The sequence below is a fragment of the Schistocerca gregaria genome, chromosome 9 (genome assembly GCF_023897955.1).
Source record: "Schistocerca gregaria isolate iqSchGreg1 chromosome 9, iqSchGreg1.2, whole genome shotgun sequence".
Lineage (NCBI taxonomy): Eukaryota > Metazoa > Arthropoda > Insecta > Orthoptera > Acrididae > Schistocerca > Schistocerca gregaria.
In genome coordinates this window covers 177191035-177212505 of record NC_064928.1, presented here as the reverse complement: position 1 = coordinate 177212505, position 21471 = coordinate 177191035, and the positions used below count along the sequence as shown (strand labels likewise).

Here is a 21471-nt window from a genome sequence, read left to right as displayed (position 1 = left end):
GACAGAGTCATGGAGCAGGAAACCAGAAACCTATCCAGGCAGATGGACTGATTGTTTAAAAGATTGTGAGAGGCCAACCCCGCCCCACTGCATTCTTACAACTGTTGGGATGCAATTATTAAGGAAGCACTTCAGATTGAATTAGCAAGTGTCCTTATAAAACGAGGAAGTTTTTGCTTAAATTCTCCTTAGAGTCCTTCTCTGCCACTCGTCAAACAACTTAGGGACGGAGTTGATGCGCCGGCCCGGCTGACCCGAGCGGTTCTAGGCGCTACAGCTCGACCCGCGCGACTGCTACGGTCGCAGGTTCGAATTCTGCCTCGGGCATGGATGTGTGTGGTATCCTTAGGTTAGTTAGGTTTAAGTAGTTCTAAGTTCTAGGCGACTGATGACCTCAGAAGTTAAGTCACATAGTGCTCAGAGGCATTTGAATCAAGTTAAGTCCCATAGTGTTCAGAGCCATTTGAGCCATTTAGAGTTGATGCTACCAAACCCCGAAGGCCTTTTTGAACTTAGGAAGTCATTAACGTCAAAACAGTCCTCTTTACAAAGAGAAAACTATTTTATCTCCATGCTCTCTCTACGAGGTGCATTCAAGGTCTAAGGCCTCCGATTTTTTTTCTCCGGACTGGAAAGAGATAGAAACATGCGCATTGTTTTAAAATGAGGCCGCGTTCATTGTCAATACGTCCCAGAGATGGCAGCACCATACGGCAGATGGAATTTTACCGCCAGCGGCGAGAATGAGAACTGTTTTAAATACTTAAAATGGCGACGTTTTCCTTACTTGAACAGCGTGCAATCATTCGTTTCCTGAATTTGCGTGGTATGAAACCAATTGAAATTCGTCGACAGTTGAAGGAGACATGTGTTGATGGAGTAATGGATGTGTCGAAAGTACGTTCGTGGGTGCGACAATTTAACGAAGGCAGAACATCGTGTGACAACAAACCGAAACAACCTCAGCCTCGCACAAGCCGGTCTGACGACATGATCGAGAAAGTGGAGAGAATTGTTTTGGGGGATCGCCGAATGACTGTTGAACAGATCGCCTCCAGAGTGGGCATTTCTGTGGGTTCTGTGCACACAATCCTGCGTGACGACCTGAAAATGTGAAAAGTGTCAGCCAGGTGGGTGCCACGAATGCTGACGGACGACCACACGGCTGCCCGTGTGGCATGTTGCCAAGCAATGTTGACGCGCAACGACAGCATGAATGGGACTTTCTGACAATGGATGAGACGTGGATGTCATTTTTCAATCCAGAAACAAAGCGCCAGTCAGCTCAATGGAAGCACACAGATTCACCGCCACGAAAAAAACTTCGGGTAACCGCCAGTGCTGAAAAAATAATGGTGTCCATGTTCTGGGACAGCGCGGGCATAATCCTTACCCATTGCATCCCAAAGGGCACTACGGTAACAGATGCATCCTACGTTAATGTTTTGAAGAACGAATTCCTTCCTGCACTGCAACAAAAACGTCCGGGAAGGGCTGCGCTTGTGCTGTTTCACCAAGACAACGCACCCGCATATCGAGCTAACGTTACACAACAGTTTCTTCGTGATAACAACTTTGACCCCCCCATGAACCATGGACCTTGCCGTTGGTGGGGAGGCTTGCGTGCCTCAGTGATACAGATGGCCGTACCGTAGGTGCAACCACAACGGAGGGGTATCTGTTGAGAGGCCAGACAAACGTGTGGTTCCTGAAGAGGGGCAGCAGCCTTGTCAGTAGTTGCAGGGGCAACAGTCTGGATGATTGACTGATCTGGCCTTGCAACATTAACCAAAACGGCCTTGCTGTGCTGGTACTGCGAACGGCTGAAAGCAAGGGGAAACTATAGCCGTAATTTTTCCCGAGGATATGCAGCTTTACTGTATGATTAAATGATGATGGCATCCTCTTGGGTAAAATATTCCGGAGGTAAAATAGTCCCCCATTCGGATCTCCGGGCGGGGACTACTCAGGAGGATGTCGTTATCAGGAGGAAGAAAACTGGCGTTCTACGGATCGGAGCGTGGAATGTCAGATCCCTTAATCGGACAGGTAGGTTAGAAAATTTATTAAAAGGGAAATAGATAGGTTAAAGTTAGATATAGTGGGAATTAGTGAAGTTCGGTGGCAGGAGGAACAAGACTTATGGTCAGGTGACTACAGGGTTATAAACACAAAATCAAATAGGGGTAATGCAGGAGTAGGTTTAATAATGAATAGGACAATAGGAATGCGGGTAAGCTGCTACAAACAGCATAGTGAACGCATTATTGTGGCCAAGATAGATACGAAGCCCACAGCTACTACAGTAGTACAAGTTTATATGCCAACTAGCTCTGCAGATGAAGAAGAAATTGAAGAAATGTACGATGAAATAAAAGAAATTGTTCAGATAGTGAAGGGAGACGAAAATTTAATAGTAATGGGTGACTGGAATTCGAGTGTAGGAAAAGGGAGAGAAGGAAACATAGTAGGTGAATATGGATTGCGGCTAAGAAATGAAAGAGGAAGCCGCCTAGTAGAATTTTGCACAGAGCACAACATAATCATAGCCAACACTTGGTTTAAGAATCATGAAAGAAGGTTGTATACGTGGAAGAACCATGGAGATACTAAAAGGTATCAAATAGATTATATAATGGTAAGACAGAGATTTAGGAACCAGGTTTTAAGTTGTAAGACATTTCCAGGGGCAGATGTGGACTCTGACCACAATCTATTGGTTATGACCTGTAGATTAAAACTGAAGAAACTGCAAAAATGTGGGAAATTAAGGAGGTGGGACCTGGATAAACTGAAAGAACCAGAGGTTGTACAGAGTTTCAGGGAGACCATAAGGGGACAATTGACAGGAATAGGGGAAAGAAATACAGTAGAAGAAGAATGGGTAGCTCTGAGGGATGAAGTAGTGAAGGCAGCAGAGGATAAAGTAGGTAAAAAGACGAGGGCTGCTAGAAATCCTTGGGTAACAGAAGAAATATTGAATTTAGTTGATGAAAGGAGAGAATATAAAAATGCAGTAAATGAAGCAGGCAAAAAGGAATACAGACGTCTCAAAAATGAGATCGACAGGAAGTGCAAAATGGCTAAACAGGGATGGCTAGAGGACAAATGTAAGGATGTAGCAGCTTATCTCACTAGGGGTAAGATAGATACTGCCTACAGGAAAATTAAAGAGACCTTTGGAGAGAAGAGAACCATGTGTATGAATATCAAGAGCTCAGATGGCAACCCAGTCCTAAGCAAAGAAGGGAAGGCAGAAAGGTGGAAGCAGTATATAGAAGGTTTATACAAGGGTGATGTACTTGAGGACAATATTATGGAAATGGAAGAGGATGTAGATGAAGACGAAATGGGAGATACGATACTGCGTGAAGAGTTTGACAGAGCACTGAAAGACCTGAGTCGAAACAAGGCCCCCGGAGTAGACAACATTCCATTAGAACTACTGACAGCCTTGGGAGAGCCAGTCATGACACAACTCTACCAGCTGGTGAGCAAGATGTATGAGATAGGCGAAATACCCTCAGACTTCAAGAAGAATATTATAATTCCAATCCCAAAGAAAGCAGGTGCTGACAGATGTGAAAATTACCGAACTATCAGTTTAATAAGTCACAGCTGCAAAATACTAACCCGAATTCTTTACAGACGAATGGAAAAACTGGTAGATGCGGACCTCGGGGAGGATCAGTTTGGATTCCGTCGAAATGTTGGAACACGTGAGGCAATACTGACCTTACGACTTATCTTAGAAGAAAGATTAAGAAAAGGCAAACCTACGTTTCTAGCATTCGTAGATTTAGAGAAAGCTTTTGACAATGTTGACTGGAATACTCTTTTTCAAATTCTAAAGGTGGCAGGGGTAAAATACAGGGAGCGAAAGGCTATTTACAATTTGTACAGAAACCAGACGGCAGACATAAAGGTCGAGGGGCATGAAAGGGAAGCAGTGGTTGGGAAAGGAGTGAGACAGGGTTGTAGCCTCTCCCCGATGTTATTCAATCTGTATATTGAGCAAGCAGTAAAGGAAACAAAAGAAAAATTTGGAGTAGGTATTAAAATTCATGGAGACGAAGTAAAAACTTTGAGGTTCGCCGATGACATTGTAATTCTGTCAGAGACGGCAAAGGACTTGGAAGAGCAGTTGAACGGAATGGACAGTGTCTTGAAAGGAGGATATAAGATGAACATCAACAAAAGCAAAACGAGGATAATGGAATGTAGTCAAATTAAATCGGGTGATGCTGAGGGAATTAGATTAGGAAATGAGACACTTAAAGTAGTAAAGGAGTTTTGCTATTTAGGAAGTAAAATAACTGATGATGGTCGAAGTAGAGAGGATATAAAATGTAGACTGGCAATGGCAAGGAAAGCGTTTCTGAAGAAGAGAAATTTGTTAACATCGAATATAGATTTATGTATCAGGAAGTCGTTTCTGAAAGTATTTGTTTGGAGTGTAGCCATGTATGGAAGTGAAACATGGACGATAACTAGTTTGGACAAGAAGAGAATAGAAGCTTTCGAAATGTGGTGCTACAGAAGAATACTGAAGATAAGGTGGATAGATCACGTAACTAATGAGGAGGTATTGAATAGGATTGGGGAGAAGAGAAGTTTGTGGCACAACTTGACTAGAAGAAGGGATCGGTTGGTAGGACATGTTTTGAGGCATCAAGGGATCACAAATTTAGCGTTGGAGGGCAGCGTGGAGGGTAAAAATCGTAGAGGGAGACCGAGAGATGAGTACACTAAGCAGATTCAGAAGGATGTAGGTTGCAGTAGGTACTGGGAGATGAAGCAGCTTGCACAGGATAGAGTAGCATGGAGAGCTGCATCAAACCAGTCTCAGGACTGAAGACAACAACAACAACAACAACAACTTTGAAGTGATTCCTCATGCTCCCTACTCACCTGACCTGGCTCCTAGTGACTTTTGGCATTTCCAACAATGAAAGACACTCTCCGTGGCCGCACATTCACCAGCTGTGCTGCTATTGTCTCAGCGATTTTCTTCCAGTTGTCGAAAGATACTCCTAAAGAATCCTTCGCCGCTGCCATGGAATCATGGCGTCAGCGTTGCAAAAAAATGTGTACGTCTGCAGGGCGATTACGTCGAGTAGTAACGCCAGTGTCATTGATTTCGGGTGAGTATTTAATTAGAAAAAAAATCGGAGGCCTTGAATGCACCTCGTACTGGCATCATCCTCATATACGGCGCAAATGTTCCTGATTGCCTCCGCTGCTGTCATCTCTCTATTGAACTCAAACAAAAGAATATGTCGGAAATGTTCCGAATTTTCCACTTGGCGCTCGGTCTTCTAGCGTCCACAATTCAACTCACTATCTCCAAATGACAAAAGGACAAAACGCAAACTCAAATAGCAACAGTGAAATGACAGTCTATAAATAAACCCATAGAAACTGGAATATCAACATGCAGTGAACTTATGCACAAGCCTAATACTTGAGCATTGCGCTATACCATAGGATAGAGTTATAGATTTATATGCGATTTTTAAAGAAATTGCAGGCAGAAGTGACACCATGGCATGATCTTCGTATGAGGTGGTATATGTTTTGAGACCGATACCTGGGGTCGTTGAGAACTTTGTTGAGCGCCTCCAAGACAGACTCCTTGGTCAACTTCGGTGTGTCCAGTTCGACAGCTGTACCCCTGGCCACGTTTCTGCGCAAGTTTGGGTACTGGTCCGCCATGAATGGGACACCAACTACGGGGACGCCATGGTACACCGCCTCCATGGTACTCAGCATCCCCCCATGGCTTATGAACACCTTCACATTGGGGTGCGCTGAAAATGAGAAACAGTTTAACATTGGCTTACATCGGGACATTCCAGTGGAACGACTGAGTTGGCTGGAAAGGATGCCGGAAAAAGATTTCAAATACGCTGACAAAAAAAGTCGCAACACCAAAAAAATAGATAATTTAATGAAATTCCTGAAATACATTCGTCTAGGTAACATAGTTAAGAGACTAGCATGTTAATGTAAGCGCGAGATAAGCCATTGAGAAAGTGAAATGCTGGTACAGTAATATTCAGCGTAATGAGTACTGCCGATAAGGGATCTCAGCTCGATTCCATATTCCTAGACTTCCAGAAGGCTTTTGATACCGTTCCTCACAAGCGACTGTTAATCAAATTGCGTGCATATGGAGTATCGTCTCAGTTGTGTGACTGGATTCGTGATTCTCTCTCAGAGAGGTCACAGTTCGTAGTGATAGAGAGTAAATAATCGAGCAGAACAGAAGTGATATCTGGCGTTCCTCGTGGTAGTGTCATAGGCCCTCTGCTGTTCCTGATTTACATAAACGATCTAGGTGATAATCTGAGCAGCCCTCTTAGATTGTTTGCAGATGACGCTGTAATTTACCGTCTAGTAAAATCATCAGACGATCAGTTCCAATTACAAAATGACCTAGAGAGTATTTCTATGTGGTACGAAAAATGGCAGTTGGCACTAAACAAGGAAAAGTCGAGGTCATCCACATGGGTACCAAAGGAAATCCGATAAATTGTGGGTATACGATAAATCGCACAAATATAAGGGCTGCCAATTCGACTAAATACCTAGGAATTACAATTACGAGCAGCTTAAACTGGAAAGACCACGTACGAAACAAAGACTGCGCTTTCTCGGCAGTACACTTAGAAGATGTGACAAGCCCACTAAAGAGACAGTCTACATTATACTTGTCCGTCCTCTTCTGAAATATTGCTGCGCGGTGTGGGATCCTTACCAGGTATGGTTGACAGAGGACATCCAAAAAGTGCAAAGAAGGGCAGCTCGTTTCGTGTTAACGGGCAATAGGGGTGAGAGTGTCACTGATATGATAGGCGGGTTGGGGTAGCAGTCACTGAAACAAAGGCGGTTTTCTTTGCGGCGAGATCTGTTTACGAAATTTCAACCACCAACTTTCTATAATTGCCTAGGCTTCTGCGGCCAGAGTCAGTTGACATAAAAGTTTTCCCGGTTTAGTACCACGTCATAATGTAATGGAGAAAAACCAACTTTTCGGCCATGGTTGCAGCCGCCTTCTTCTGGGTCACCATTTGACTCAGAAGAAGGCCGCTACAACCGTGGCCAAAACGTTGGTTTTTCTCCAGCAGCAGTAGTTTTTACCTTATGACGCGGTACCAAACCCAGAAAACTTATGTCCACCAACTTTCTTTTCCGAATGCGAAAATATTTTGTTGACACCCACCTACGTAGGGAGAAATGATCATAAAAATAAAATAAGAGAAATCAGAGCTCGAACGGAAAGATTTAGGTGTTCCTTTTTACCACGCGCCATTCGAGAGTGGAATGGTAGAGAGGTAGTATGAAAACGGTTCGATGAACCCTCTGCCAGGCACGTCAGTGTGAATTGCAGAGTAAGCATGTAGATGTAGATGTAGAACTGCCAGAATGTCGAACGCAAGCATGGAAGCATGTAAACCTACATACACTGAGCTGTAGAGGTGCCAGATGTCAGTTGGTGGCATGGAGGTGCATGCTTCTTGCATTTGCGGGGTTGTCGTCCGATGATGTGCTCGATTGGAGACAGACCACGTGATGCAGCGGGCCAAGGCAACATGTCTACTCTCTGTAGAGCATGTTGGGTTTCAACTGCGGACCTAGACATCCAGCTGTAGCCCTCAGTGGTCCACAACCCCACAACAGGCCACAGCAGACCACCCACGCCAACGGTGCCCCACACTGAACCCAGGCGCAGGGTTATTGTGCGGTTCGGCCCCCAGTGGACCTCCCGTGAACGTCTCGTACCAGACGAGTCTAACCCCAAATGTTTCCGTGGTAGAGCAATTATGGTGTACGTGTGCGTGAAGACAGTGTTTGTGCAGCAATCGCCAACACAGTGTAGCTGAGGCTGAATAAGGGGAACCAGCCCGCATTCGACGAGGCAGATGGAAAACCGCCTTAAAAACCATCCACAAGCAGGCCAGCACACCAGACCTCGACTCTGATCCGCCAGGTGGATTCGTGCCGGTGATCGGCACGCCTTCCCGTTCGGGAAGCAGCGCGTTAAACCACGTGGCTTGCTGGATGGGCAAATCACGTTAAGATCATACAGACTGTCAACAGATATCCATACGATCGTGTTCTGCAGGGAAGATAACATTGAGGTCAACGGACAGTCATGCCAACGATGACGTCAGGGCACATATCAACAGCATAGTGTTTGCCAGGAAGTCCCACATCCACAGTCAGTGTGTAGACAGACGGTGCAGTATGGCACAGAGAAGATACCTACCAGACTCTCTGCAATGGAGGGCCATAGGAAGAATGGAATCAGGGCAGTTGCAAACTGATGTGGCCTGATGGCTTCATGTGAATCGTTCTGTTGTTTCTTGGATGTAGCCAAAAGTTTGTAGAGACTGAAACTGTACTGCACAGCAGCTGCCTTCTGACCTGGCAGCATCCAATGGACGTGTTGCATCGAGGCCAACGATGAATAGAAGGCTTCAGCAGAGCGACCTTTATTGTCAGGGACCTGCCGTATGTGTACATCTGACGTGTCTTCAGATAAGGGAACGTCTGGAGTGGAGCCGTCAACATGCCACCTGGACGATCGAACAGTGGGCCAATGTTCTTTTCACAGATGAGACCCGATTTGGTCTGGAGAATGATTCTCAATGGATTCGTATCTGGTTGGAATGTGGAACACGATTTCAGGACCCAAACATTGTGGAAAGAGACCGATATTGAGGAGGATCCCTAATAGTGTGGGCAGGGATTTTGTTCACCACTCGATCACCTCTTTACGAAATAGTACGGGTGAATCGGCAAGGTTTAACTGCTGTCAGGTATCGTGACGAGATTTGGGCACCTCATGGGCGGTCGTTGCGAGGTGGTGCAGGCACACACTTCGCATCGATGGACGATAATGTTCGATCTCATACAGTACAGGTGGTTGATGTTTTCTTTAAAACTGGAGATGTTGCACGCGTGGCGTAGCCTGCTAGCTCTCCCAATTTGAACCACATAGAGCATGTCTGGGATGCACTATGAGATGGGTTCCATTACGTCATCATCCGTCGACCCCTCTCCAAGACATGTGAGGAGCTCTGCAAGAAGAATGGGTGTCATTGCCTCAATATGAGATTAATGACATCATCACAGCTGCCCCATCGTTATTAGGACTGTATTGCTGCCAGAGGTGGTCACATCCAATACTGAGCACATTAAGCAGTCGTCGGAATGTGTATGCAGATCCGTTAAAGTGAAAAAAAAGAAGGAACATTTTGGTCTACAGTTACGCATGTTGCAGTTTTTTACGTTCTGTAGTATTTATATTGTTGATACCTTACTAATTGTACTGTTTCGTGGCAAAATAAATGCAACCTTACAGAATTTCAGTTTTTTGTTTAATTTTGGACGCCAGTGTATATCATGCACTGTGATCAAGATAACATAGTGCAAACATTCCAGCAATTGGTAGGAACTGTAATTCACACTCGCCTCCAAAAGTTGGAAAAGAGACAGGACTAAAATTTTATAATGTGATGACACTGCCACTTCTGATGTATGGCTCAGGGGCTCTAACCGCCAGTCGAAGAAGGAGTATTGAGGCATCAAAGGTGAGGTTCCCAATGTCTCTGGCTGGTTCCAGATTCTAACATCGAATAACAAATTGTGAAATAAGTTTTTGAGTCGTGGTAAAATTAGCTGTTTTGAAGAGTGTGCCGCAGCTAGTAGTGTAAAGCAGTCGCCCTAAGTTTCTGGCGGTGGCGCCGCTGTGCCGATCGCAGCTTTGGTGTCTCCCTCTAGTGGGAAAGGGGAAAGGTTGCCTGTTCACGTGCATTCAAGGGGCGCTATAAGCTCGCCAGTAGGTCAGTCTGTCACCTTCGAGAAAGCCCCTATTCCTTCCTGACTGTCCTCGGCCATATCTATAATGTCATCCTCTCTACTGGCTTCTACCCTGACCTGTGGAAGACCTCCCGCTTCCTCTTATTCCTCAAACCCAACAAACCCCCTTCTGCTGTCTCTTCCTATCGTCCCATCTGCCTCACCTCCGTCTTCAGTAAGGTCTTTGAATCCATCCTCTCCCACCGTATCCATCAGCACCTTGGTCAACACCACCTCCTCCCCCTTACCCAGTGTGGCTTCCGACCCTCGTTCTCTGCTGAAGACCAACTCCTCAACCTCATTCACCTTCTGTCCCTCCAGCTCAACTCCTGTCGCTCTGCCATTTTTGTCTCCCTTGACCTCCAAAATGCCTATGACCGTTTATGGCATCCCGGCCTCCTCTTTAAACTCGAAACCTACGCCCTGCCTATCAATTTCGTCCGTATGGTCGCTTCCTTCCTCTCGCACCATCCTTCCTATGTCACCCTCCACAACACCAACTCCCATATCTTTTATCCCACGGCTGGCGTCCCCCAGGGTTCTCTCTCCTCTATCTCTTGTATATGGCTGATATGCCCAAGCCACCCCCACTAGTCCACCTTCTCCAGTATGCTGATGACACCGCCTTCCTGGATCTCTATTCTACCCTTCAACGGTCCCAATGTACCCTCCAAACCCACCTTAACTAGTTCACCACTTGGTGTAACCAATGGTTCCTCTGCCTCAACCCCTCCAAAACCCAGGCAATCATCATAGGCCACACCAGTCGCTCCTTTCGCCTCCATTATTTCTACCTCACCCCTTTATGGTTGTCCCATCCAGTTCACCCCAATCCTGAAATACCTTGGCCTCACCCTCGACCGACACCTCACCTGGACCCCTCATCTCCAGCCTGTCCAGCACAAAGAGCATACCCATCTCTGCCTTCTGAAACTCCTGTCTGGCCGGACATGGGGATTGCGTCCTTCTACCATCCTCCACACCTACAAATCCCTCATCCGTCCTATCCTCTGTTATGCCAGCGTTGCCTGGATCTCTGCCCCACCCACTTTTACAAGGCCCTCCAAGTCTTTGAAAGCCAAGCAGTCCGCCTTGCCTTCCGTATCTGCTTTCCTTCCCCCACACGGCTCCTGTATGAACTGATCGCCTTCCCCCACCTCCTCCTGTTCCTCCAACATCTCCGCATCCTTTACATTGTCTGCAGGCTTGATCTCCCCACCCTCTGGTTTACTCCTTCCTCTCCACCCCCCGCCCGTTGCCGCGCCTCTATCGCTGTATCCCTCCCTCTCTCCACCTCCACACACTCCATCTCCTTCATCAGGGCAATAACACCTCCCCCTCCCGGATGACGAACTTCGCCATGACATCTACCCTTCCTTACAACTATAGCCTGGCCTTGTTCCCCCCCCCCCCTCCCCAGGGCCCCCTTTTTCCTCTCCCCTCCTTCTCCCAGATCGGATTTTCCTCCTCCCCCCCCCCCCTGAGACCCTGCACCCCATACTTGCCTCTTTCCTTCCCACATCTCTCCCTACCTGTCCCTCTTCAGCGCGCCCCCCACTCATCTCCCCCCTCTCTTCCCCTCCCTCCATCCCTTCTTCCGGTCTCCCTCATCTCCTTGCTCCTGGCAGATCCTCCATTTTGACCATCGTCCATGTGCCACATCAGTGTTGTGATTAGTGCTGTTTCTCCTGTGCATCAATAGGTGTGATTTTAATTATGTACTGCCTTGAGGTTCGTCGTCAGTGATTGTTCTGTGCTACGCCATCTGTCGATACCTTTTATGCTCCTTGTGTTCTTTTAATTATCGCAGTGTGTGGCTTTTTGTGTGTGCTACTTTTAAACAGTTTCTTATCTCCATTTTACAGTCACTCCGTTTTTTGGTCTACTGCCTTCCATGATGTTCCTCCTTTTTTCATATCTATGTTCACCATATTCTCTCCTTTGTTATTTTTAAATGTCTTTTATTGTTTGTTCTATGTCTTTCGGCTGAAGAGCAGCGCATCTGCTGCTGCCAGCCCGCCCCGATGGGGAATTGAAATACAATAAAGAAAAAAAAATCAGTCTGGGCGAGTCTGGTCGGTTGGTCAGCCAAGTTAGTCTGGGTCTGTCTCTCGTCCGCATTGGTGAGGCGGTTAGTGTCTGTCTGTCGTCCGGAGTGCTGGTATGTGTTAGGCCGCCAGTCTGCTCGGGTTTGCTCTGGCAATGGGCATTGGCGGTTGGATCGATCGGTTGGTCGGTCGCGCACTCGGACACAAGATGACTTGTCCGCCATGAGCGTCGGCGCATGTGAGGTCGCCACGTGAGTCCAGTGGGCCGCGCCCTATAGCGAGGGGCAGTGGCTTCGCGGCCGACACGAGACCAACAGGAGGCAACCTACGACATCGGTCTGCCCGGTGCGAGCTGTGACGCAGTGATCCGGGAGATCGGCGCGCCTCCCTGCGTCCATTGAAACGGCTGGCAGCGGACGGTTCGGGAGAGCGTTTTGGGGGTGCTGCGCCAGGTCGTCGCCAGACATAGCAGTTTATTAGAATTTGAGTGATTGCTGATATGTTGTTTCAGTTACTTGTTAACTTCTACGTGTTTCTCGGTCAGTCACTCGTCCCCAGCTTGTTCGTCTGTCTCTCGTCCGCATTTGTTAGGCAGTTAGTGTCTGTCTGTCTGTCGGTCTGCCGTACGTTAATAACCGCCTCTGTCATGTTTGTCGGATTCTGTGTTAACGAATTTATTACTTAAAGGCCGAATTCTTGAAATATGTTTTTATCTTGCCTATCATCTTGCGAGGTGGTATATGTTTCATGTAGAGCATGTTGTACATTTTATATAAGTCTGCATTTTATGGGTTTTATTTAAATAGTCATATTAGGTTATAAGGTAGCCACCCTTAAACCGTAAGAGTCATTTAAAAAAGAAAACAAATTGCACTTTCGGTGGCAAATAATTTGAGTGTTGTACCATTTCCATCCCTCTTACGGGGTGCATAGTTTACGTGTTTTTGTGAGTTGTTAAATTTTTTTTTTAGTTTAATGTAATCTGGTGTGTTGCAGATTTGTACCAGTGTACTTTTTAGGCGGCCGGAGTGGCTGTGCGGTTCTAGGAGCTACAGTCTAGAACCGCGTGACCGCTACGGTCGCAGGTTCGAATACTACCTCGGGCATGGATGTGTGCTATGCCATTGGGTTAGTTAGGTTTAAGTAGTTCTACATTTTAGGGGACTGATGACCACAGCAGTTATGTCCCATAGTCCTCAGAGCCATTTGAACCATTTGTACTCTTTCAGAGGGTGTTGTGAGCAGTCATGACTACGGCCATGTTGAAAGGGAGCAGGCAAGCTTCTCAGCCCGAAGTCTCATACTGTTAATATTGTTCTTTCTGCCTCTAAATAAAAATGTAACTTGATGTTTCGAGGGTGCTTTTCTGCTTATAATTTTAAATCTGTTTTGAAAAAGCTTTTAGGAAAAAAAATCACGTTTGTTAAAACTAATTTCATGGTTTCCATTAGTTACTTCCTGGCAACTACTTCCACGCTCACCTAGTGTGATTAAATGTGTTAATGTTCTTGATGAATCGCTAGTAAATAAAGTAAATTCTTTAAGAAAAAAAATTGAAAGTAAATTTTCGGTTCAGTTTTGAACTGTGTGTGAAAAGCATACTTCAGAAAACAGACGCGTAAAGAAGAAATGACGATTACCTAAATTAATATACAGGTGTATGTCTCAATGGACAAGGAGTATTGAGCGCCCTAAGAAGAGATCGGAAAACCAGCCACATGCTACTTGAAACTGGAACAGGTAAGGATCCCTCAACCAAAACCGAATATAATGATAACGACTTGTGGTTCAGTTATGTCTATCTGAGATATTATTTTGAAGTTAATTATTTCAACAAATATACCAATAGTGACTACTAACACTGCTAACAGTAGTAAGAACAATGATGATGATAGTAGTAGTTGCAGTAATTGATGATCTCGATAGAAAAGACCGAATTGACTATGAATGACAAATATGGACCGAAATTCCTGAAAGAAGAGGTAGGCTAGATTAAAAAATAGCTCTAAACATTGTGAGACTTAACATCTGAGGTCATCAGTCCCCTAGACTTAGAACTACTTAAACTTAACATAAGGACATCACACACACCCATGCCCGAGGCAGGATTCGAACCTGCGACCGTAGGGGTCACCTAGAACCGCTCGGTCATATCAGCCGGTTGCTTCCATCCTCTACCACCTGAATCATTGATGTCTTGTTAAACACTGTGCTACTGACATAAAATGCGATACCATTTGACTGCGTGCACACTATGCACAACTATTCCAACCGATAATATCAGTTTTCCTACAGATGTGATATACTGATTTCCACTACCGTATAAAAGAAAAGAGTACACATCATAACATTCTAGATGTCTCCCTTGCAATATTGCCTGAAAGTAAACCACATACTCGTTCACAGAGCTAGTATTGAACTGTAGCTTCACAAAGTGGGCTTGGCGGAAAGTCTACATCACACGTTTAATTATTTTTCAGACACTTCGGTGGCGATTCCATCATTGAAACTTTGGGAACATGGTGTCGATGACTTCTACCAATAAATAGAGAATAAATTGAAAATCGACATTTTCGGCCAATTTCATGAACGTCTACTCTTAAGTATCCTTTAGCATCTGTTGTATTCTTTTCTCATAACTTCGCCCATTTCACTTAACGTAGCTTCAAGATATTCTTCAAATATAGATAAAACCTATTTCACCTCCATTTCTCACTACCTCTATAATTTTGCCATATGTAATTTCTTAACTTATCCCACACAGATACAGTATATGCGTTGGGTAGCAGTGTTGCCAGAAGTCGGCTAAGTACCCCAATGTGCAGATACCAGACTGAGCAGCTAGAAGTCAAGGAAAGTCTGTTCAATTTCAAAATACGTCAAGCGTGGCGGTTAAAAGTTACTGCTGGATGCAGCGTATGACCCAAGTAGTATATAGTGGTATAGTGCGGGATTTCCTAAAGGAAGAGGAATCAGAGATCAAATTGCCAACATGCGGTGGAATATGGGAAAGGCATGAAACTTCCAGAAAAGTGTGTATCTCTGCTTCATTCATTATGCCAAAGTCTTTGACTGTGGCGATCGCAATAAATTATGGGAAGTACTAAACAAATATGGGAATAGCAGTATAAACTGTCACCAAGAAGCCACGATGAGAATTATACATGGAACAAGTAAATGGATCAAGATTCACAGAGGAGTACGGCAAGGTTGCATATTATCACCTTACTCATTGAATCGGTATGCAGAACAAATTATGACGAATGCCAGGCTAGATGTAGAAGAAACAGGGATGAAAGTAGCATGAATAAATATAAACAACCTTAGGTACGCAGATGGTACTATACTGTTGGCAGAAATTGAAGAAGAATTAAGGACTTTTGCTGAAGGCGAAAGAAAAAAGTCAAAAAGCTGGTCTTAGGCTGAACGTTACGGAATCGAAAATTATAGCAACTACACGTATAATTTCATGAGAAATAGAATGAGAAACAATGGAAGTAGTGTCTACGTTTAATTTTCTCGGTTCCCAGATTTCTGCTGATGGTGGCTGCAGCCACTTGCTGCTTGGTAGAAATGCAACTTCAAATCTTGGCAAGGTTTTAGAGAGTAGAGATATAACGTTAGCAACAAAGATCCGTATTGTAAGGGGTATAGTCTTTCCATTTGTGATGTATGGATGTGAGACCTCGACCATTAGAATGGCAGATCGGTGAAGAATGGACGCCTTTGAATTGTGTTGCTGGAGGAAACTTCTTAGAGTCCCATGGACTGCAAAGAGAACGAAAAGGTCAATATTAGAGCAAAAAGTGGAGGACAGAAGGAATTGGAGAGCTTCAGGTGGTCACGGATAGTCGGAACCAACTAAACGATCAGTTGTAGAATTTTGGAACACGTATTATGTTCGAATATAATGACTTTTCTGGAGACTAGAAATCTGCTCTGTAGGAATCAGCATGGATTTCGAAAAAGACGGTCGTGTGAAACCTAGCTAGCGCTATTCGTCCACGATACTCAGAGGGCCATAGACACGGGTTCACAGGTATATGCCGTGTTTCTTGACTTCCGCAAGGCGTTTGATACAGTTCCCCACAGTCGTTTAATGAACAAAGTAAGAGCATATGGACTATCAGACCAATTGTGTGATTGGATTGAAGAGTTCCTAGATAACAGAACGCAGCATGTCATTCTCAATGGAGAGAAGTCTTCCGAAGTAAGAGTGATTGCAGGTGTGCCACAGGGGAGTGTCATGGGACCGTTGCTGTTCACAACATACATAAATGACCTGGTGGTTGACATCGGAAGTTCACTGAGGCTTTTTGCAGATAATGCTGTGGTGTATCGAGAGGTTGTAACAATGGAAAATTGTACTGAAATGCAGGAGGATCTGCAGCGAGTTGACGCATGGTGCAGGGATTGGCAATTCAATCTCAATGTAGAGAAGTGTAATGTGCTGCGAATACATAGAAAGATAGATCCCTTACCAATTAGCTACAAAATAGCAGGTCAGCAACTGGAAACAGTTAATTCCAGAAATTATCTGAGAGTACGCATTAGGAGTGATTTAATATGGAATGATCATATAAAGTTGATCGTCGGTAAAGCAGATGCCAGACTGAGATTCATTGGAAGAATCCTAAGGAAATACAATCCGAAAACAAAGGAAGTAGGTTACAGTACGCTTGTTCGCCCACTGCTTGAATACTGTTCAGCAGTGTGGGATCCGTACCAAATAGGGTTGATAGAAGAGATAGAGAAGATCTAACGGAGAGCAGCGCGCTTCGTTACAGGATCATTTAGTAATCGCGAAAGCGTTACGGAGATGATATATAAACTCCAGTGGAAGACACTGCAGGAGAGACGCTCAGTAGCTCGGTAGGGGCTTTTGTTAAAGTTTCGAGAACATACCTTCACCGAAGAGTCAAGCAGTATATTGCTCCCTCCTACGTATATCTCGCGAAGAGACGAGGATAAAATCAGAGAGATTAGAGCCTACACAGAAGCATACCGACAATCCTTCTTTCCATTAACAATACGAAACTGGAATAGAACCGACTCTGAACAGGGTAGAGAATAGCTGCACAATACATGGGTCACAGGGTATCAAGACTAGACAAGTAGTAGAGTACCGAGATGAAAAGTGTCTCGGGTGACTCTTCATTGCGGCAGAGACAATGTTTATGCTCGTCGAAATCGTAGCGCTAGACGACGCATGCGTTTGATGAGCTTATATCATATCGCCTCCAAAGGGTCATATGGGACGTCTGTCTTCTTTGTGTCAGATAGCTGCTGGTCTAATAGACGTGTCCTGATAGAGTAAGTATAGACAGTGGTGTATGAAGATGAAGTGTACGTACCCAAAATGTCGTTTTGAGGAGCCCACTTGATGATCTTGACGTTGGACGGCTGACCAGGCAGAGAGTCTGACTCCCATTTCCAGAGCACCTTCTGGGGCAGCTCCCGGAAGACCTCCAGGAAGGCCCGCCTGCTGGCTTCGCCAAGCTTATCGCTGCGGATGTTGCTGCCCAGGCTCATGAAGACAGCCCCTTCGTTTGCAGAGTCGAGAAAATCCTTCAGGTCCTACAATAAAAGGAAGGCAACCGTCTGACGATGTTGGTGGTTCAGCAGCTTTAAAAACGATAGTGATGTCTTTATCTCCAAGATATGTTAGAAACTCATTGACTGGTGTCCGAGGAGAATGGAATAATAAGGCGTGGTCGATTAACCCCTTGGTTTAGCTCAACACTCGAAGTGCTCCATGGTACGGACGGACGTCTGCTGTAGTCGTTTTCAGAAACACGCTTATTTTGTCATTTAGCCGTGGTGGGACACAAGGTCAATTTCACTGGAGCGCTACTGGAAGACTCTACATCTACATCTACATATCAACATATATACTCCGCTAGCCATCAAACGGTGTGTGGCAGAGGGCACAATTCACGCCTAATTCCCCCTGCCCTTTCTTTGACTTTCGGATCGCGCGAGAGAAAAACGAGTGTCTGAACGCCTCAGTACGAGCTCTTATTTCCCTTATCTTTGAATGATGATCATTACGCGATTTCAAAGTTGGTGGTAATAATGTATGCTCTATATCCTCGGTGAAGATTGTTTAGCGCGTCGTCTATCTGCAAGTATGTCTCACTTCAAACTTTCTATGAGATTTGTAACGCTCTCGCTATAGCTAAATGTACCAGTCACGAATCTTGCAGCTCTTCTTTCGACCTTCTCAATCTCTTGAATCAGACCTAACTTGTAAGGGTACCATACAGACGAACAGTACTCTAAGACTGGACGAACTAATGTACTGTAAGCTATTTCCTTCGTTGAAGGACTGCATCACTTCAGGATTCTGCCAATAAACTGCAATCTAGAGTTCGCCATATCCGTTACTTGTGTAATCTGATCATTCCATCTGAGATCATTTCGAATAGTCACACCCAGATGTTACAGCTTCCAAAGACTGATAATTTATTTTGTACTCATACATTAATGGGGATTTTCGCCTTGTTATATGCAGTAGGTTACACTTACTAATATTGAGAGATAACTGCCAGTCATTATACCATGCATTTATCTTCTGCAAATCCTCATTGATTTCTTCACAACTTTGGAGTGATACTGCTTTCCTATAGACTACAACACCATTGGCAAACAGTCTAAGGCCGCTGTCAATACCACCAACCAGATCGTTTATATAAATCGTAAAAAGCAGAGGACCTATTACGCTGTCCTGGGTCACACCTGAAGTTACTTTTGTTTCTGTTGAAGTTACCCCGTTCAGGATGATATACTGCTCCCTGTCTGTTAGAAAACTTTCTATCCAACCGCATATATCATTGCATAGGCCGTAAGCGCGAACTCTCAACAGACTTTATAACTTGCAGTACCAGTGGTTTATCAGGTGCAAGTTTCTTAAGTTTAATGAACATTTTGCAGCTTTTCCTCTTCAGCAAACAAATAACTCAGCCGTAGCCTCCCATGTAGCCTCCCATTTACTTCGACTTGCACACGCTGTTGATAGGTAACTGATCTAGCCTTTAACTCCCTCGATGTGGTCTCTGAGAACGCTCTAAACTTTCGAACTCACTCCACGATGTCAGCTGTGGCGGAATGATTCTATACTATTGACACACAGTCAACACGGATTTAGAAAGCATCGTTCTTGTGAAACACAATTAGCTCTTTACTCTCGCGAAGTGTTGAGTGCTGTCGGCATGGGATTTCAAATTGCTTCCGTATTTATGGTTCTCTGGAAGGCTTTTGACACTGAACCACACAAGCGGTTTGTAGTGAAATTTCGTGCTTATGGAATATCGACTCAGTTATTTGACTGGATTTGTGATGTCCCTATCTCGTGGTCTATCGGTCGCGTTGACGATTCCCGAGCACGGGACCCCGGGTTCGATTCCCGGCTTATGGTATATCGACTCAGTTATGTGACTGGATTCGTGATGTCCGCATCTCGTGGTCTGTCGGTCGCGTTCACGATTCCCGAGCACGGGATCTCGGGTTCGATTCCCGGCGGGGTCTGGGATTTTCATCAGCCTTAAGATGACTGGGTGTTTGTGTTGTCCTCATCATTATTTCATCATCATTCATGAACGTGCACTGCTCAAAGATTGGGAATCCGTACGTGCGCTGATAACCTCGTAGTTGAGCGCCCCACAAACCAAACGTCATCGTCATCAGGATACGTGATTTCCTGTCAGAGAGGTCACAGTTCGTAATAATTGACTGGAAGTCACGGAGTAAAACATAGATGATTTCTGGCGTTCCCCAAGGTAGTGTTATAGACCCTTGCTATATAAACGATTTGGGAGACGATCTGAGCAGCCGTCTTAGGTTGGTGCGCAAACTTGTAATTGGTAACCGATCCTAAATAACGAAAAGTGTGAGGCCAGCCACATGAGTGCTAAAAGGAATCTGTTAAACTTAGGTTTCACGTTAAATCAGTCAAAGGCCATAAATTCAACTAAATAGCTAGGAATTACAATTACAAACAACTTACATTGGAAGGAACACACAGGAACTGTTGGTGGGAAGGCTAACCAAAGACTGCGTTTTATTGGAAGGACAGGAAATGTATTAGATCTATTAAGGAGACTGCCTATACTACGCTTGTCCGTACTCTTTTACAGTAGAGTTGTGCGGTGTGGGATCCTTACCAGATAGGATTGACGGAGTAGAGAGAAAAAGTTCAAAGAAGGGCAGGACGTTTTGTACTATCGCGGAATATGGTAGGGAGTGTCACTGCATTGACACAGGATTTGGGGTGGACATCATTAAAAGAAAGGCGTTTTCCGTCGCAGAGGGATCTTCTAGCGAAATTCCAATAGCCAGAATAATCCTCCGAATGCGAAAATATTTTGTTGACGCCGACCTCCATAGGGAGAAACCATCACCATGATGAAACAAGCGTTCCGCACGCTGTACGACATTGCAATAATAGAGAATTGGGAAGGTGGTTCGATAAACCCTGTGCCAGGCACTTAAATGTGATTTTCAGGGTATCCATGTAATGCAGATGTAGATGTACTCTCCCTAGCCTCCTTAAATTGCCCACCCTAAAATGTCTTGTTGTCGGTTCGGTTATCGCCTTCTTTGTTTGTTGTTTACACGTGTTATTGACAGGTCTTCTAGACAGCGCCTCGTGAACTACGTACCTTTTCCATTCAGTACTGTACCGTGTAGTACAAAATGTGTTCGCTTGAACAAGGTATCAGTTTTAACTTTCACGAGCTTGACGATATTGTAAGTTTCTGTGTGGAGCAAGGTGTCAGCGATAGAGCAAGAAACAGACGAATAGGGTGATGATTTTACAACAGACTGTGATTACGGTTCTGCTATCGAACAAGAGCGTCATCCACAAGCAGAATTTCGGAACAGCTATGATGTGGAAACGTCTTTTTCTCCAATAAAATACAAAAATTTTATTGTATATGAAAATGTTCTCTGAGTGGTCATAAGAAAAATGTGCATCCCAGCAATGGCTTTCGCAGACTCTCTTTTTGTAATTATCGAGTGGAATATTTATGTGCAAATTTGAATCTTGGAATTAAGTTTCATGTGGAAAATTACGTGCTATAGAGATAGCATAACTTTTTCAGAATGAAAATTCAGTTATCTAACAATTCATTTATATGTACTGTTACAACCCCTCGAGGGCAGGGGTTGTAATATGTCAGATCGATCGAGAGGTATGGTTTGGGAGAGATGGCTGACTCACGCCAGAGCGTGCAGAGAAACAAAGGAAAGTGTGTCATTGACTTTATTACATCGAAGCCGACGTTGCGCTGAACAGAGGCGATTGTGCAGTGCAGCGGTTGGCCAGCCTTGAGGACGCAGCGATCAGGGGTCCGAATCTTAACGAAATACACACATCAAAAAAGTTTTGCATCACCCCGGTTCCGAGAACTCCTGAAGATAGACGTTAGTGGATATTGTATCACAGACACAGTCTATTTGATTGTTCAGAGATGTCACTAAACCCACCCAAAGCTGTAAACAACCATGCATGAGCATCGCCTATTAGACGGAAGGGACCCGACAGCCGATCAGT

At 44.8% G+C, this 21471-nt stretch overlaps 1 protein-coding gene across 1 annotated transcript in view; it reads right to left on the bottom strand.

The window, feature by feature from the left end:
* LOC126291809 (UDP-glucosyltransferase 2-like) overlaps positions 1-21471 on the bottom strand; it is an 88552-nt gene that overhangs the window by 33181 nt on the left and 33900 nt on the right. The window contains exons 3-4 of the mRNA XM_049985505.1: positions 17270-17492; positions 5591-5810 (exon numbers count right to left, since the gene is read on the bottom strand). Of these exons, the coding sequence (XP_049841462.1) occupies positions 5591-5810; positions 17270-17492 (443 nt within the window). The remainder of the gene's footprint in view (positions 1-5590; positions 5811-17269; positions 17493-21471) is intronic.